Source organism: Lemur catta, chromosome 11 (genome assembly GCF_020740605.2).
Source record: "Lemur catta isolate mLemCat1 chromosome 11, mLemCat1.pri, whole genome shotgun sequence".
NCBI classification, from domain to species: Eukaryota; Metazoa; Chordata; class Mammalia; order Primates; family Lemuridae; genus Lemur; species Lemur catta.
In genome coordinates this window covers 70,213,944-70,233,288 of record NC_059138.1, presented here as the reverse complement: position 1 = coordinate 70,233,288, position 19,345 = coordinate 70,213,944, and the positions used below count along the sequence as shown (strand labels likewise).

The 19,345-nt window shown below is 41.5% G+C and overlaps 1 protein-coding gene across 1 annotated transcript in view; it reads right to left on the bottom strand.

Moving 5' to 3' along the window:
• Window positions 1–13,864: 13,864 nt before the first annotated feature.
• Window positions 13,865–19,345, bottom strand: part of GPNMB (glycoprotein nmb) — a 29,484-nt gene continuing 24,003 nt past the window's right edge. The window contains exon 11 of the mRNA XM_045564328.1: window positions 13,865–19,133. Within this exon, the coding sequence (XP_045420284.1) occupies window positions 18,980–19,133 (154 nt within the window). The 3' untranslated portion in view covers window positions 13,865–18,979. The remainder of the gene's footprint in view (window positions 19,134–19,345) is intronic.

Below are 19,345 nucleotides of genomic sequence, written 5' to 3'. Positions count from 1 at the left end.
TTTGAGCTCAGGAGTTGGAGACCAGCCTGAGCAAGAGCGAGACCCCATCTCCACTAAAAATAGAAAACTAGCTGGACAACTAAAAAATATATAGAAAAAATTAGCCAGGCATGGTGGCACATGCCTGTAGTCCCAGCTACTTGGGAGGCTGAGACAGGAGGATCGCTTGAGCCCAGGAGTTTGAGGTTGCTGTGAGCTAAGCTGATGCCACAGCACCCTAGCCCAGGCAACAGAGTGAGACTCTGTCTCAAAAAAAAAAAAAAGTTGTTTTAAAGGATCAATCTGGGTCCAATATGGAGAATGACAATTGGAAGGACAGGACGAGCTGCTGGGAGGCCAGTTGGAAGGCTGTTGCTCTCTTGCAGGAAAAGTGACTATGATTTGGGCTGGAGAAATGGCAGTGAGGATAGAGAGACACAGATGGATTCTAGAGATGTTTAGAAAGTAAAATGAACAGGATTTGGTGACTGATGGCTTCTTAGGGTGAAGGAGAGGAAGGAGTCCACCAAGCAAACACCCCATATGCCTAACCCATTTGGAACACACACATCTGTCTTTGAGAGTGTCCATTCCTGTAACATCCCTCTAACATACTAAACCCTCTGTTGGTAACTCCCAGACTTGTATCTCTAGTCCACACCTGTCTCCCAATCCTCAGACTTGTGTAACAATTACCTATCTCCACTTGGATGGATAATAGGCATCTCAAACATAAAATGTCCCAAATGAAGTGACACATTTGTCCTCTCATTCTCTCACTAGCCATTCAATCCTTCCCCAAGTCCTGTTGCATCCGCCTTCAAAATGTATCCAGACTGATACATGCCACAACATGGGTGAACCTTGAGAATATTATGCCAAGTGAAAGAAGCCAGACAAAAAGGGCATATATTGTCTGATTCCATTTGAAAGAAATGTCCAGTTAGCCAAATCTATAGGGACAGAAAGTAGATGAGTGGTTGCCTAGGGCTGGGGTGTTTTGGGGGAGGAAATGGGGAGTGAGTGACTATTAATGGATGTGGCAGTTCTTTTAAGGGTTATGAAAATGGTGTAAAATTGATTGGTTGCACAACTCTGAATATGCTAAAAACCACTAAATTGTGCACTTTAAGTGGGCAAATTGTATAGTATATGAATATCTCAATACAGCTGTTAAAAATCAGGAGAAAGTCTAAAAAAACATTATAAGTAACCAATAAAAAAAGTATAGGCAACTACTACAAGAAATTACACTGTCTGTTCAGTGAAGATCTATAGCAAGAACCTTATTGGTTTATGTCAATGGGAATAACAAAGGGTGTTTTTAAAAATACAGCCTGGGCCTACAGACAAAACTAAGTTCACTAAGCACAGAGAAGAGGCTGTAATCACGCTTGTATTGGTAATGGCTTTCACTTGTGCAAGTATAAAAGGATGTTAATTTGTCTTGCTATTAATGTGAGACAGAAGACTAAAGAGTTGAAAAGACCCTGGGTTGATCTCTAGAACTCTCTTTCCTGTTCTCTCTTTTTTTCTTTTTATTTGGAGACAGGGTCTCACTCTTTCACCCAGACTAGAGTGTAGTGGCATGATCATAGCTCACTGCAACCTCAACCTCCAGGCTCAAGTGATCCTCCTGCCTCAGCCTCCAGAGTAGCTGGTACTACAGGTGTGTGCCACCATGCCTGGCTACTTTTTCTATCTTTTGTAGAGACAGGGTCTCAGTGTGTTGCTGCTCAGGCTGGTCTTAAACACCCGGCCTCAAGTGATCCTCCCCTTCAGCCCCCCAAAGTGCTAGGATTACAGGCGTGAGCCACCATGCCCAGCCTCCCTCACTCTGTATAACTTCCTCTTTCCTGGTACTCCAACCTGCTGACAGCTGTCTCCTCTCATCAGCAAGATGGCTGGGCTCCACCATGCGGGTTTTCCCTCCCTGCTCTGTGGCTGGGAACTGCCCAGGCAGTAGCTGGGGCGGTAGTCCTAGGGCTTCCCTTCTTCCCTTCGCCTAGCAATTACAGGCCTATGCTGCCCATTGTCCAATGTCTAAAGACAGTTGTTTCATATATAACTTATTCAGTTTTCTAGTTGTTTACAGTGGCAGCGAAATTCCTGTAGCAATACATCCTTCGTGGGTAGAAGCAGGTATCTCTCATTACGGTTTTAACATTTTCCTGATTATTAATGATGTTGAGCATTTCTTCATATACATATTGGTGTATTAATCTGCTAGGCTGCCATAATGGAATATCACAGGCTGGGTGGCTTATGTGAACTAAAATAAAACCTTAAGCCCCCCAGCCGACTGAATGGACCCCCTTTTGGCCAAGAGGACCCCAGAAATACCCTAAAGCTGAGTTGCTGGCCATGGAAGGGAGGTCAGACATTCCTTGTCGTGCCCCCCTCCCTTCTTGAAGATATCTTGTGTACCTGATTAACAGGCCCAAGGCTATGCAAGACAGAGCTTACACACACCTGCAGGGCATCCATTTAAGTAACAGACCACTGGAGTCCTTATCCTAAACTTACAACATTCCAAGCCTTTAGATAAAACTTCACTTTTTTAACCAATTTCAAATCAATGAGTCTTTAAACCCACCTGTAACCTGTAAGCCCTTATTTTGAGATATCCCACCTTTATGGGCCAAACCAATGTATTCCATGTATTATTTATGACTTTACATATAATTCCTGTCTCCCTGAAATGTATAAAAACCAAACTGTAACTCAACCGTGGTGAGACCACTTGCTCACGGCTTCTTGGTTGTGGCTCTCCTGGCCATGGTCACATATATTCAGTTCAGAATAAACCTCTTTAAATTATTTTACAGAGTTTGGGTTCTTTTCCATTGACACTTAAACAACAGAAATTTGTTTTCTTACAGTTCTGGAGGTTGGAAGTCCAAGATCAAGGTCCCTGCAGAGTTGGTTTTAGGAGAGGCCTCTCTCCTTGGCTTGCAGATGGCGGCTTTCCCACCGTCTCCCCGACAGCCCTTCCCCTGTGTGCACGCATCCCTGGTGTCTCTTCCTTATGAAAAGACACCAGCCCTACCATATTAAGGCCTTACCATTATGACCTTATGACCATATTTAACCTTAATTACCTCTTAAAGGCACGATCTCAAAATACAGTCACCTTGCGAGTTGGGGCTGCAACATGTGAGTCAGCAGGGTAGGGACAGAATTCAGTTCATAATAACTGTCTTGAAGGAGAGCAGGGAATTTGACCCGAAAATATGCCTTCTTGGAATAATGAATATTTTGAATTAAAAACCCTTAGAGATCAGCAGGCTTTGGAAGAGACTTTTCCCCTAACTACATAAAGACAAGACTGACACACCAAGGAAAACAATTGCCCTTGTTCCCCTACCTGTTATCTCATCAGCTATTCCAGGAAAGAAGACCATGAATGTAACCACACCTGAGCAAGATAATGACTGTCTCCAAGGATCATCTAAATTCCAAGAAAACGATTTACACGTTAAATTAGTTTCTCTGATCTAATCATTCTCCCCAGTAATCATTTATTGCCCCCCAATAGACTACTTCTTCCCCAACCTTCATAACCTAATTTACCAGGATCCAATCCTCCATTCTTTCTGTAACCTCAGAAGGGGATATAAGCTTCTGGACCCCATTGGGATACTGGGCAATCACTCTGTGATTCTCCCTGTACTCACGGCAAATAAATTTGTAATCCCTCTCTCTTATAATATTAATCTGCCTTATTGTGAGTTGGTTTTTCAGTGAACCTTCAGGGGGCCGACAGCCTTGGTCCCTATACTCTCTATTTCTTCTTTAAAATGCCTAGTCACATCTTTGGCCCTTTTTCAGGTTGATTTGTATAGGAGTTCTTTACATATTCTTCATGTTAACCCTTCACCAGTTATGGGTATTGAAGGAACATTTTTATCTTCTCCTAGCTATGGCATGAAGTTTCACTTTCTTTATTGTGTCTTGTTGAAAAAGTTTTTTAATTTTAATGAAATCAAATGGTTTGCCTTTGGCTTGAGCTTTATTGTCTTGTTTAGGAAATCCTATCTTCCTGAAATCAGGAGGACTTTCTATATTGTATATTTTTCTAAAAGTATTAAAGTTTTATCTATTACATTTAAGGGCTTGGTTCATTTGGAAATGGTTTCTGTGCATGGCGTATGTAAGGATCCTTTCTTCCCAACGTACATAGCCAGTTATCTCAGCAGCATTTACTGAATGATTCCTCTCTTCCCTATTGACCTGCAGGGTCATTGCTGTCAGGCCCATTTGTGTAAACCTGTTTCTGGACGCTCCATTCGGTTTCACTGGGCTTCTTTTCCATCCCTAGCCCAGTGCCACATGGTATTCCTTATATCTGTCTTCTAGTTTGGTGCTTCTCTCTCTACGTCCAGTCTACTGTTAAACCATTATTTAAAACCAAAATAGGCTGGAAGCAGTGGCTCAAACCTGTAATCCCAGCACTTTGGGAGGCCCGAGGTGGGAGGATCGCTTGAGGCCAGGAGTTTGAGACCACCCTGAGCAGCATAGTGAGGCCCCTTGTCTCTACAAAAAATTTAAAAAATTAGCCAGCCGCGGTGGTGTGTGTGCCTGTAGTTCCAGCTACTCGGGAGGCTGAGGCAGGAGGATCACTTGAGCTCAGGAGTTTGAGGTTGCGGTGAGCTATGATGACAACACTGCACTCTAGCCCAGGTGACACAGTGACAGCCAGTCTCAAAAAAAAAAAAAAGCAACAGAAACTGCTCACTGTTTCTCACTTTCAGTATTATGGTTTTCATCTCCAGAAGCTTTTAGATAGAAGGCTAGCCCATGTCGACTGTCTCTTATTCCTTCAGCAGACTTTCAGTTTCCTCTTTTCTAGCTCGAAATGTACGACACATACTTACATTTGGTGTCTGACAGTTCCAGTATCTGTAGTAGTTGCCAGCCTGATTCTTTTATTGTGTCTCTTGACTCGTTCATGAAGGATTGATTGCACATTTGTTCAGTGAATTGTAACTGTTCTTCATTGTGATACCATGACCTTGAGATTTTGTCTGTAGAAATTCCCTGAGGCTTAGAGTTCCTGCAGAGAAAGTGTGTATGGCTCCTGCTGGGCACCTGGAGACATTACTCACTCGGGACCACTTTAAATAAATGTTTAGCTACGAGTTTCCCAGGTTTTTCTTTTCTTTTTTTCTTTCTATTTATTTATTTATTTATTTATTTATTTATTTATTTATTTATTTATTTATTTATGAGACAGAGTCTTGCTCTATTGCCCAGGCTAGAGTCCCATGGCATCAGCCTGGCTCACAGCAACCTCAAACTCCTGGGCTCAAGTGATCCTTCTGCCTCAGCCTCCCGAGTAGCTGGGACTACAGGCGTGCGCCACCATGCCCTGCTAATTTTTCTATTTTTAGTAGAAACGGGGTCTCGCTCTTGCTCAGGCTGGTCTCGAACTCCTGACCTCAAGCCATCCTCCTGAGTCAGCCTCCCAGAGAGCTAGGATTACAGGTGTGAGCCACTGCACCCAGCCTTCCCAGGTTTTTCTGCATGAACTCCAATTTTAAAACCACACGGGTAAAGGCTTGTCATTAGGAGTTCTCAGAGGGGCCTGTTCATTTCATTCCTCACCTCCAGAGTCCTCAGCCACCTTGGCCACACTTCTACACTCTGCACCTCTAGGGGTGTGGATTCGTCTCTATTTCACTGAGGGCATTACTTAGGGATCCTGGCTTTATGCAGGAGGGCATGAGTGTGGTGGGATAGGGGTGTTTTCCCATCCTGTCCAGGCTTCCTGGTTTGTCTTTATCCCAAAAGAGTGAAACTTTAAACCCAAGCCCTAGGCCACCAGGGATGTGCATGTACCCACTGGGAAAACCCTGGCTCCAGTGCTTGCTCTCTCCTGTTCTGTGGATTTGTGTTTAATTAGGTTTTGGTCATTAAAGAATCCCCTTAGTTTCCTGCCAGCTCAATCATACATCAAGTATCTATGGTGTCTGAAGTTTAAAAAAATGAAAAATATATCAAGTTTACACACAGAGTAAAGCAGGGATGCAACTGAGGAACTTGACCCTGAGGAAGTTAGACCCTTTTCTGCACTTAAAGGACTACCCAAAGTACAAAACCAAAAGCCAATGTATCCAACAGAGGATACTTTTCAGTTCCTTTCCTGTAAACCTAAGGTGGAACCAGGTGAACAGTTAGGAAGAATCTTTCTTCCTTTTTTTTTATTCTTGAGACAGGGCTCACTCTGTTACCCCGGCTAGAGTGCGGTGGTGTCATCACAGCTCACTGCAGCCTCCCACTCCTGGGCTCGGGCAATCCTTCTGCCTCAGTCTCCTGAGTAGCTGGGAACTACAAGTGTGCACTACCACACCCTGCTAAAGGAAGAATCTTAAATAATCAAGAATCTTATGTAAACCTGCATCATGTCAAGATGAAACAGCTTTGTTTAAAAACATGGAAGAAAGGGCCGGACACAGTGGCTCACGCCTGTAATCCTAGCACCCTGAGAGGCCAAGGTGGGAGGATACCTTCAGGTTCGGAGTTCAAGACCAGCCTGAGCAAGAGCAAGACCCTGTCTCTAGCCAGGCGTGGTGGCACATGCCTGTAGTTCCAGCTACTCGGGAGGCTGAGGCAGGAGGATTGCCTGAGCCCAGGAGTTCGAGGTTGCTGTGAGCTAGGCTGACACCACGGCACTCTAGCCCAGGTGACAGGGCAAGACTCCGTATCAGAAAAAAAAAAAAAAAAAAAAAAGGAAGAAGGGGTTTGATTTCTATAAAATATGGTTCTACAAATTATGGTTCCTGCAAATTCCTAAAAAGGAGGCTTTGTAACTTGAGCCTCACTGGGGCTGTTTGCTTTCCTCTTTTAGCTCCCAGTTGTTCTCTTTAGATTCTGAAATAACATGTGATCTAATTAATATCCAAACGGCTCTGGGGAGGGGGCTGGGGGAGCGCTGCAAAAATGGTACAGCAGCAACAGCTGCGAGCTCCTAATACGTGGCAAGTCAGAGTGGCCTGTATGGTTGTAAGACATTAAATTCAAGGTAATTCTGTATAAAAGGATCCCAGTTGAGAAGAATTCTAAGCCAGGGTTCTCTTTCAAGGACAACTTCCTTCCTCAAGTTTCTTTCTCTCTCTAGTTTGTGTTCCCGGAAATGTTCAGGCTCTAGGATGTACAGGTAATGACAATATGAAAAACACTCCAGAAATGTGCTTTCAGCTGCCTGAAATGCCCACATGGAGGTCTCTGCACTTTGCTAGAACCCAAAAATGACTCGAACTGTGTACTGTTTTGCTTTTGTTTTCACACACTGGGTCTGCTCTTCTCCTGTAGGTGACCATATCAAAAGTGGTTCCCCTGGTAGTGACATCATTTAAATGTTGGACTCTTCAGCTATGTTTTCCTAAGACTCTCTGCCCACCCGATTGTAGAGAACACTCATGTAGAAGCTATGATGGTTTGGGTGCTGGGAGTTTTAACTGGAACAATTATTCTACATGTAGCAGTAAATCATGTAAGAAAACAGAAAATCCTAGCTAAAGGCCAAGAGTTTGTAACTGTGGGATTTTAAATAGCAATCAGCGAATAGCCTTGAAACAGCCATCTAATGATTATTAAGCTGAATTAGATGGCTTCAAAGGGTTTTCTATGCCAGAAAGGGACTGAACAAGTCCCCCAGGAATACCAAGGAGTCTAAGACCCAGTCTATGGCTTCACTATGGGTTTACCATGTAGAGGAAGAAAAAGACACAAACATGTGAAAGTGGAAAATAACAAGAAAGTATTTAAATAACAATATATACTATAGGATGCCTTGCCTTGTGGCCATTTTAAAACATAACTCCAGGCTGGGTGCGGTAGCTCACATCTATAATCCCAGCACTTTGGGAGGCCCAGGCAGGAGGATCACTTGAGCCCAGGAGTTTGAGACCAGCCTAGGCAACATAGCGAGACCCCATCTCTACAAAAGATTTTTAAAAAGCTAAGCAGGCATGGTGGCATGCACCTGTCTTCTCAGCTACTTGGGAGGCAGAGGCAGGAGAATCACCTGAACCCAGGAGTTCTGAGGTTGCGGTGAGCTATGATGACACCACTGCACTCTAGCCTGGGCAACGGAGCAAGACTTTGTCTCAAAACAAAACAAAATAACTCCAAAAAACATAACTCCAAATTCTTTGACAATTTTCCCATTGAGAAGTGTGGTCTATGTCCTTTCCCATGAACTTTGATGAGCTTGCGAGTGTTTCCACAAACAAAACATGGCTGAAGCGGCACTATTTGCAAAGGCTGTGCAGCTTCCACCTGGTGCTCTTAAAACATCCCTCCTGGGACACCCCCTCCCAGAACACGACTATGGTGGTATGAGAAGTGCAAGACGCATGGAGAGGCCACATGTGCGCTCTGGGCCATAGTCCCAGCTGAGCCCCACCCTTGAGTCATCTCAGTCCAGGGTCCCAGACATGTGAGTGAAGAAGCTTCTGGATGATTCCAGCCCCAGCCCTTTCAGTGTTCCCGGCTGAGGCCCCAGACATTGCGGAGGAGAAACAGGCCATCCCTGTGGTGCCCTGTCCAAATCCCCAACCCACGGAGTCTGTGAGCATCATGAAGCGGTTGCTTTACACCGACTGGGGGATGTATGTTATACAGCCATAATAACTGCCACCCACGTCAATTCCAAACGAATTGTTCAAATTGTGTGAAAGAAGTTCAGCAGAGAGCCCGGCATAAAGCAAATACTCAATAAACATTTTGTTGAAAACATTATGAAAACAGGAGAAAGAACTTTGTGCTGGGTGGGAGAGGAGAAAGGAGAGGACAGTGGGAACCCCAAGACCGAAGGCAGGAAGGGACACATTTGATTCAATGAACCCAGTGGCCAGACGGGAGGGTTCTGGCAGGAAGTAGGGGACGTCAGGGTGGAAGGAAAGGTGGTGAACACTGCGGAGGGGCTGCACCCCCTTTTCAGTCTTGTCAAACAGTGTGTTTCATCACATATGGGTCACGATCCCTAACACTGATGCAGGGCCCCAGGCTTTGCCGAGCAGTCCATGCTTCTCCTGCTCTGAGCACCTCACAAGGCAAGGCAGGGATTTTAGGGTTAAACATAAAGCCTCATGTGAACAAAGGCACTTTATTATTTCCGGATGACACTTCCCAACTGCCACTGTTAGAGTTTGGATTTTTCCTATAGGTGATGAGGGACTGCTAAAGGCTTCTTAATGCTGGTTTGACAATCCCAAAGTTACCTTTTAAAAGATGGACTTGAGGTGGGGAGGTTAGGAGGGGACTAGGTGGGTGGGGACAGCCTTGAAGGCAATGCACAGTGAGTCTGGGGGCGGCGGGGTGGGCAGGAGGCAGGGAAAGCCCTTTGCCTGACATCACCGTAATCCAGGTCTGAATTGAGAGCCCGGTGCAAGTATGTTGTAGAGAAAACGACAGAGATTTTGTTTGTTTTTTAAAGAAACTTACAAGAGCTTATTACTTAAAGGTATGAAAAGGTTCATCACTGAGAGCATTTTGAGGGCAGTCCTCAGGGGATGAATCGGTCCTGCTGAACACATTTCTGTTGCTCTCGTCAATAACATTATCGGTTGCTTAGGGGAGACTCGGGCTGAGACTGGAACCAAAATGTCCCTGGCTATTGAGCCAAGTGTCCCCTCGGGACATGTTTGATATCTCTGGGGCCCAGGACCAGCGGGTGCACAGCTATTTTTATACAATATTAAAATGCAGGAAGGCTGCAGCAGCCTTCTCTCGCCAAAGCAGAGCTGCCTGCCATGGCCCCGTGAGGAGTCGGTGGACGTGAAATACTTCTCGGCTGCCTCTTGTTAGGGTCCTGAGGGTTGCAGAAGTCCAGGCCTCTCATTTTAAAGATAAGGCGAAGTGAGTGTTCTGAGTTAGCCACCAATGGTCATTGTGAATCCAACCAGAAATAGCAGCTTTAGGTTGGAGGGTGGATTTTGTACGAAAAAGTTGAGAAGTCAGAAATTTGGGTTCCAAAGCTCTAGACAGTCCTCAGCGGAATAGCTTAAATTTTATTTCTATCAGGTTGTTCAGACTGTGCATGAGGAATGAAAAGGTGGTCAGTAACTTGTCCTTTCCAAAAATTATAAAAAATTTCAAATAGAATAGTGCAGAGAAAAACAAAGTAACTGTTAGGCTTTAGTCTGAAACTGTCAGTTCTTGGCATGCTCATGGCCGAAGAATGGCCAGAAACGCCAAAGTTAGGCAAGCAGGAAAATGAGGTTTATTGAGGAGAGAAAGGTAGGATTATAGGGCAAGAGCAAGATACAGGTTTACAGAGCATGGTACATACGCCACAGATGACGACCGGACCCATTGTTGCAGCAGTGCAGGCAAAAAGAAGGGCAAAGAGAGAGTGTGGTCTGTGTCTTGTTTTATAGTGCCCGGATAGAGCCCTCCCTCGTGGTTCAGAGGTCACCATGGAGCCACTTTGATTGGATGGTTGGGAGTCACATGACCTGACCTTAACTATGCATGTGGGTTCTAGGTCATTTTCTGGATTTCATGGTATCCATGCTGGTTGGCGCATGGGCTAGAGAGTCCTCTGCATTCTTTTGCAGCTGGTGGGCTAAGTTCTGCTTGGCAGATTCGTAGGGTATTCCCTCCTCCCCCAGGTATGGAGGGAGAATCAGGGTGGGGCAGGACCAAGATGGGGGCAACAGCACTCACTTTCATCCCTAGGAGACCCGGAATCCCTATCTACCTAATGTAACCACCCAGATTTGGCACATCTTCATTTTGTTATATTTGTTTCAGATCTTTTTTCCATTACGAATAAAATGTTACAGATTCTGCTGAAACCCCTCACATCCCTCCCTAATCCCACGTTCCTGTCATCAGAGACAATCACTACCCTGAATTTGATGTGTTTCATCTCATGCATTTTTCTATTCTTTAACTTCATGTGTATGGATAAACAATTTATGATATTGTTTTAAATATTTCAAAATTTTACCTAATTATCATAATGTTAATATACCAATGACTTATTGTTGACATATCTTTGTTCTTTTCATTTGCATTTCCCTAATACCAGTGTGGTTGAACATCTTTTCATATGTTTATTGGCACTTGGATCTCCTCTTTTGTAAACCGTTCACTAACCTTTGCCAATATTTTTGTTGAGTTGCTTGTCTTTATTTTAAATTTATTTTTAGAAGTTATTTTATTCCACATAATAACATTTGAAAACTGCTAAAGAACACATATAGCATGTAGGTAAAGTATAAGTAATCATAATTTTAAAAAATGAGCCTACCAGTCAACTCAAATAATAAAACATGACAATGCTATTGAAGGTCCCCTTCCCACCCAGTGCTGCACCCCACACCATTCCTCCTCCCCACAGACAGCCACTATGTTGAATTTTATGTAATAATTCTTTTGCCTTCTTTTCTATAGGTTTATTACATGTTTGTATACATTCCCATATTACTGAGTTTTCCATGTTTGAAAACTTTATATAAATGGTATCATATTGTATGTATTCTTTTTTTTTACAACTCCCTGATATAAGGATGTACGTATTCTTTTGCAACTGGCTCTTTTCTATCAACACTACATTGGTGAGAGTCTTCCCCTTCCGTGTTTATAGCTATTGTTTCATTCATTTTCCCTGGAATATCGATTCATTTTCCATTGCATGTGACAACTAACTTATCCATGTACTGTTGATGGGCATTTGGGTTGTTCCTCATACTCCTCTCAACATTCTTATATGTGACTCCTGGAACATGTGCAAGAGTTTCTCTGCCGAGTTCTCTTTAGCATTTTTCAAATGTTACTTATGTGGAATAAAATAACTTCTAAAAATAAATTTAAAATAAAGACAAGCAACTCAACAAAAATATTGGCAAAGGTTAGTGAACAGTTTACAAAAGAGGAAATCCAAATGCCAATAAACATATGAAAAGATGTTCAACCACACTGGTATTAGGGAAATGCAAAGGAGTGAGACTGCTGGATCTTCAGCTTCACCAGATAATGCCAGATTGTTTTCCAAAATCACTGTTCTCATGTGAACTCCCAACAGCAAAGTATAAGCGTTCTGGTGTTCTCATTCTCATCAACAATTGATTTCATCAGCTATGTTTTTTATCTTTGCCAATCTGGTGGTTGTGAAATGATGTCTCATTGTGTGGTGATTTGCATTTCCTTGAAAGTTCTTTATATAATATGGGGACTAATCTTTTATTGGTCACTTGTATTGCAAATATATTCTTCCCGTCTGTGCCTTTTCATTTTTAATCAACTTTATTGAGGTATGTGTATGTGAAATAAACCAAATTTAAGCCTACAGTTTGATGATTCCTGACAAATATGTACAATTGTGTAGCCACTACAGTTATGGTACAAAACATTTCCCTCACCCTAAAAAGTTCCCTTGTGCTCTTTGTGGCCAGTCCTCTCCCCACCCCTCACTGCTCCTTCCAGGTAAGACTGAACTGCTCGCAGTCACTGTAATTTTTGCCTTTTCCAGAATCTAATATGATTAGACTCATTCAGTGTGTCTGGCTTCTTTCATTTAGCATAATGCTGTTGAGATTCATCTGTGTTGCTGCATGTAGCAATAGTTTATTCCTTTTAGTTGCCAAGTAGTATGGTCATGCATTGCCTAACAGCGAGGATACGTTCTGAGAAATGTGTCATTAGGACATTTCATCATGCAAGCATCATAGAATGTACTTACATGAACCTGGATGGTACAACCTACCGCACACCCAGGCTATGTGGTATAGCCTATTGCTCCTAGGCTACGAACCTGTACAGCATGTTACTGTACCGAATACTGGAGGCAACTGTAACAAAATGGTAAGTATTTGTGTATCTAAACCTATCTAAACATAGAAAAGGGACAGGAAAAATATGATATAAAAGACAAAAAATGATATACCTGTATAGGGCACTTACCACGAATGGAGCTGGAAGCTCTGGAAGTTGCTCTGGGTGAGTCAGTGAGTGAAGGCCTAGGGCATCGCTGTATGTTACTGTAGGCTTTATAGTCACTGCGCACTGCACTCAGGCTACACTAAATTTATTTAAAAATGTCTTTCTTCAGTACTAAATTAACCTTAGCTTACTGTAACTTTCTTACAAGCTAAAACTTTAAAAAACTTTTTGACTTTTTTGTAATAACACTTAGCTTAAAGCATAAACATTTGTACAGTTGTACCAAAATATTTTTTCTTCGTATCCTTATTTGATAAAATTTTTTTCTATTAACAATTTTCTTTTTACTTTTTAAACTTTTTTGTTAAAACCTAAGACACAAACACACACATTACTCTAGGCCTACACAGGGGCAGGATCCTAGAGGATCTGGGCCTAGAGTAATGTGTGTGTTTGTGTCTCAGCTTACTGTAATTTTTACTCTATAAACTTTTTTTTTAACTTTTAGACTCTTGTGATAATACATTGTATAGCTGTACAAAAATATTTTTTTATATCTTTTACTGTATAAGATTTTTTTCTATTTTTAAAATGTCTATTTTTTCACTTTTTAAATTTGTTAAAAGCTAAGACACAAACATGAATATTAGCCTAGGCCTACTCAGGGTCGGGATCATCAATATCACTGTCTTCCACCACCACATCTTGTCCTACTGGAAGTTCTTCAGGGGCAGTAACGTGCACGGAGCTGTCATCTCCTATGATAACAATGCCTTCTCCTTGAATACCTTCTCTAGAACCTGCCTGAGGCTGTTTTACAGTTAAGTTTTTTTAATAAGTAGAAGGGGTACACTCTAATGATAAAAAGTATAGTATAGTAAATAATAGGTGATAGAAATTCTTCAACTCCATTATAATCTTATGGGATTACCACTGTATGTGCTGTCCATTGTTGAAACGTCCTTATGAAGCAAATGACTGTATTTCATTATATGGATATATTAACATTTGTTTATTCATTCACCAGTTGGTGGAAATTTAGGCTATTTGCAGTTTGTGGCTATTACAAATAACACTATTATGAACATTTGAGTGCAAGTCATTGTGTGAATGTATGTCTTATTTCTCTTGGGCAAATGCCTAGGAGTTATGGTACCTGTGTGTTTAATTTAATAAGAAATTGAACTGTTTTCCCAAGTGGTTGTCCCATTTTGCATTTCCACCAGCAGTTTATAGGAATTCTGTGGCTCTTTGTTTTTAAACAAGAAGTTTGTGGTGTCTTTTTCATACAGACCTTTAAAACTGCAACATAATCAGACATATTAATCTTCTTCTTTATGGTTCACGCTTTTGGGGACGTATGAAAGCCTCCGCCACTTGGTTCTTCATGTTGTGACTCTCCTACATGTATTTTCTCTCCTGAGAGGATTCTTAGATTTTTTTTCCTTCAGAAAGGTCATTTATGATATCCCCACATAGCAATTCATTGATAATACACACTTACTATGTCACATAATACAGCATTTGTCATCATTTCAGAATAACATTACTCTTTAGTAATAACACTTAGCTTAAAACATAAACATATTGTACAGTTGTACCAAAATATTTTTTCTTTGTATCCTTATTTGATAGGTATTTGAGATTGAAGGTAAGAGCTCAAAATACTCAATTAGGAAGATCATATCTCATGTCATTGAAGTTCTCCGAATAATTCTTGTTTTCCCAATTCAGTTTAGAATGGTGTCCAACATGCTTTAGAACACAGACCAGCAAACTCATTCTGGAAAGGGGCAGCTAGTAAATATTTTTAGCCTTTGCAGGCCATGGAGTCTGTCACAACTACTCAACTCTGCCTATATAATGCAAAAGCAGTGGCCAACAGTATGTCAATGAATGGTCATGGCTGTGTTCCAATAAAACTTTATTTATAGACACTGACATTTGGATTTTATATAATTTTTAGATGTTACAAAATAGTACTCTTGTTTTTCCTCCCCAACCATTAAAAAAACATAAAAACCATACTTAGCTTGTACGCCATACAAAAACAGTCAAAGGGACTGGCTTTGGAAAGTAAACTAGTTTTCCAACCCATGATTTAGAATGTAATCCTCTGGATATCTCTGTAAGGGTAATATTGAAATTGAAATTGGGTAATATTATCCTCCCCATTTTGCACAGTAGAGCATTAGCACCTGGAGACTTCAGAGTTCATCCAGTTTAATCTCCCTCTCTTCCTCCTTGCCTCCATTTTATAGATGAGGCAGTGGTGCAGAGAAGGACAATGACTGCCTTCAGGCCACTGAGCTAGTGAGTGACCATACCAGGCTGGGGCTCAGGTCTCTCTCAGGTCCTATCTACCTTCCTCTACTCAATTCCAAAAACTAAATTTCAAATCCGTATGCACAGCCACATCCTTCTGCCGCATTCTCATCAGCAGCTAATCTTTTTTCACCCTAAAGGAATTTATTTTAATAAACATCTTAAAATTAAATCTTGATATTTAATTTATATAATTAAAACCTGTACAATGCAATTAATAATAGCAATTACATTGTAAATCCAAGAGACATTTTGATTAATGAGGTGAGAAAATTATACATGGAATGAAAATTGGTTAAATACTAAAATACCATTAAGGCACCAAAATTCAAAAATGCCTATAGAGGAGCTCCAAAGCAAATTTATCTCAGAATTTCGAGGACAAAAAAGAATGGCCGCTCAGTGATAAGTGGCAGAGGAATCATCCCTGCAGATGAAGCTGGGTCTAGTGGGGTTGACCAGGATGGGGAGCTCTGGGTCAGAGGTTTGCACGCTCACTGCAGTGACACTTGGGTGGTGACATGTTGCATTAGTCTGGAATCCAAGCTCCATGAGCACAGAGTCCTTGTCTCTCTTGTCACTAACCACTGTGTCCTCCCCTAGACCAGAGCCTGGGACATACTGGAGCTCAGGAAATGATAGTTGAATGATCAAAATCAGTCTGCAAGGGGTGATCCCTGGAAGTGGACCTCTGAATTTTTAGGGTGCCTATTCAGCAGCTTTGGAGGCACTCTTTGACAAAACCTTAAAGGATTGTCTCCCATCAGAAGCCCCATCAGAAGGTGGCCACCTCCACCCCTTGGGTGACTGTTTTCTAGTCTGCCCTTAGGCTGTCACTTGGGTTTGGAGTTACCCGTACATTCTAGATGTAACAAATGCAATTGAACGTATTGTCCTCTAAGCCAATAAACAGTTGAAAATTCAATAAGGGCAATCACTGTTTATAAATGAGTCAGAAGTGTTCAAAATGTAGACATTTATAAAAAGTCCTGGGAATAAGGAATTCCCGGAATAATTTATTACCTACACATTTCAATTTTCTTTGGAAGTTCTAATTCTCAGCAAACATTAATCAAGTCATCCCCCTTTTAGGTTATTTCCCCCATTTTAGTGATTCAGCAGATGTTCACTGACTTGTTGCTAGGGCCATATGGAGAATATAAATCTAAATAATCCACCATTTCAGTCCGCTCCCCTTCCATTTGTTAGATTGAAATTGAGGGAGGTTTGATGAGGATTCCACCTACTTCCTTGGTGACTGACTCTGTATTTGCTGCTCTCCGCTACCCCCTGCTGATGTGAGAAGGGAAAGGCAGATCTCAAGACCAACATTTCTCAGTTAGGTCCTAGGATCTCCTGGGACCTTGTTAGAAATCCAAATGATGGGGCTCCACCCCACACGACTGAGAACACTGAATCAGAGACTCTGGGGTGGGGCTCAGCAATCTGTGCTTTAAACAAACCCCGGGGTGATTCTGCTGCAACTTGAAATTACTTTTCTGCTTTAGGTAAAGCCTCTCCATACTGCCTCTGGCCTCGGGCCTCCCATGGAGTACATACTACTGTGCCATATGCAAAGTGCTCTCACATCCATTCATTCTGGTAGATGGATGTGTAGCAGCCCTGTGAAGGAAGCCAGGGAGGGACCACAAACCCCTTTGCAGATGAGGTGACTGAGCAAGGAAAGGCTCAACAAAGGCCAAATTTCAAATAACTTCCCTAGGGTTACTCAGCTTTAAGTGGTAGAGCTGGATTCAAATCCAAGTCTTCTGTCTTTATGTCCATGACTAAGGCTGCTGCAATTATCCTATAGCAGCGATCTGACATTTGGGGCCAGACAGTTCTCTGTTGTGGGGCTGTCCTGCAGATTTTAGGATGTTGAGCAATACTACCAGCCTCTACCCACTGGATGCCACGAGTACCCCTCCCTAGTTGTGACAACAACAAATATCTCCAAACACTGCCAAATGTCCCCTCCCTGGGGAACAAAATCATCCCTGGTTGAGAACCACTGCCCTACAGCCATCATATAACTGGGGAGAAGTCTCACAATTCCCGTTCTGCAAATTTTGTATTTTTTGGAGGCCATTTCAGAACAAATAGCTTCTTTTTGGCCTCTAGGACATCTAGGGAGTGAAGGAACTAAACTAAATGTTGGTCTCCACAATACCTTCACCATCCCTTAAGAAAATTAACAATAATTTTATAATATCATCTCGTATCCAGTGTATTCAAATTTTCCTAGTTGTCCCAAGAATATCTTTCACAGCTGGTTTTTTTCCCCAAGCTAAGATCCAATTTAGACTTTCAAATTGCATTTGGTTGCTGTGTCTATTTAATCTCTATTAGTGCAGAACAGACAAACTACATCCCATGGGCCAAATCTGGTCTACCACCTGTTTTTGTAAGTACGTTTTTGCTGAAACACAGCCATGCTTTTTCATTTATACAATGTCTGTGGTTGTTTTCATGCTATAATGGTAGAGTTGAGTAGTTGCAACCGAGACTGTGTGGCCCACAAAGCCTAAAATATTTAATACCTGGCTCTTCACTGAAACAGTTTGCCAATCTGTGACCTAGAATTCCCCTCCCATCTTTATTTTTAATATGATACTGACTGTTCAAAGAGTCCAGGGCAATTGCTTATAGAAAAGTCTCTCATTTTAGATTGGTCTGATTATCTGCATTTATATATTTAAACTTTTAATTGAAATTTCACATACATATATTTTAAAGTAGAAAGATTTATGGAATTATCAATGCTCTTTAAGGTGTCATTAAACAACTTTTTATCCTTCAAAAACTATACATGAAATTGAAAGGCAAACGATAAATTGGAAGAAATAATTAGAATACTGAAGTCTTGTCTCTTCCCAAACTTTATTTTTCAGGAAGGAGAGAAAAAGAATGTCATGTCTAACCTATGGTAGAGGTTTTAGTTATAAATGGTGGTAAAATCCTTACTGATCAAGTTTCCATAGCATTTAAATAGAGAAACTGGTAGGAAAACCAGGGGCTTCCTTTGGGAAATCACAATATATGATTTCAAATATATGCACCAGAGGGTACAGAAATTCAGATATAAACATAAGAATATCGACTCTCTGGGTGCAGGGACCATGAACTTAGCATCATGCCTGGTATAATACAGAAAGTGCTGAATAAATGAATTTATGGACATCATTTCTTTACTCAGCTGGACAGAGCAGGTTGTCACCAAAATACTCATACTCATTTATTAGATTAGTATTTTTTCTGATTATGACAAGCAAGCATATCTCCCTGAAGGCTTGAGTCTGTTACTGTTCTGTCAGTAGCTCATGCATGTTCATTGAAATAGGACTCAGCTTGGAACGGGATCTTAAGGACAGGGCTACATTGGTTTTATGCATGTGGTTATATGGAAAGCTAGAAAGTATTCAGCCTCTCCTTCCAGTCAACCTGGGTCAGATTCTAATGAACAGTAGCTTCTCCCCTTACTCTGGGACATGTTATTTCTACCCTAACTAGTCACCTAAGGCAATATAAGTGAAACATACAAAGTTATGAAAGGAAGCGCTAAGTTGTTCTATCAGTTATACAACATGGCTAAGGCTGCCTGTGGTATAATCCCTCTGCATTTCTCTAAAATGTCATTTAACCTATTGAAAAATTCAACCTCCCTAAACCATAATATCTATTTTACAATAATCTTTTGGGGAAAAAAAGTTAATCATCATCCACTCCAGCGCAGCTCACATACATGGCACTGAAGAGTGAGCTTCAGAAATAAAGCTGATATTTAAAGAATTCCTGGTTGATTCTTGAGCAGTGGGTCCTTCTCTTGGTTTCCTGGGAAGAACACCACCTTTGCACGGTTGAGGAAGACATTCAGGCCTTTGCTTTTGACCACGTTTCCAGGACTATTTTCTATTGGTTTGTATTCCTTGTGTTTTCTGAAAACAATGTGTTGGATAGTTATTTTAAAAAGATCTCCAGGTGAAATATAGTACCTTCTACAATCTTTTTCATGCCAGCGACAAAGGGGATAATTCCATTTAACCTAATCTATGGCTAGTAAAGACACTGGTGTCTTATGAAAATATATTTCTCTTCTTCATGCAAGAAATATGTCTGCTTACTATAATTTGTGATTACATGTTAAACA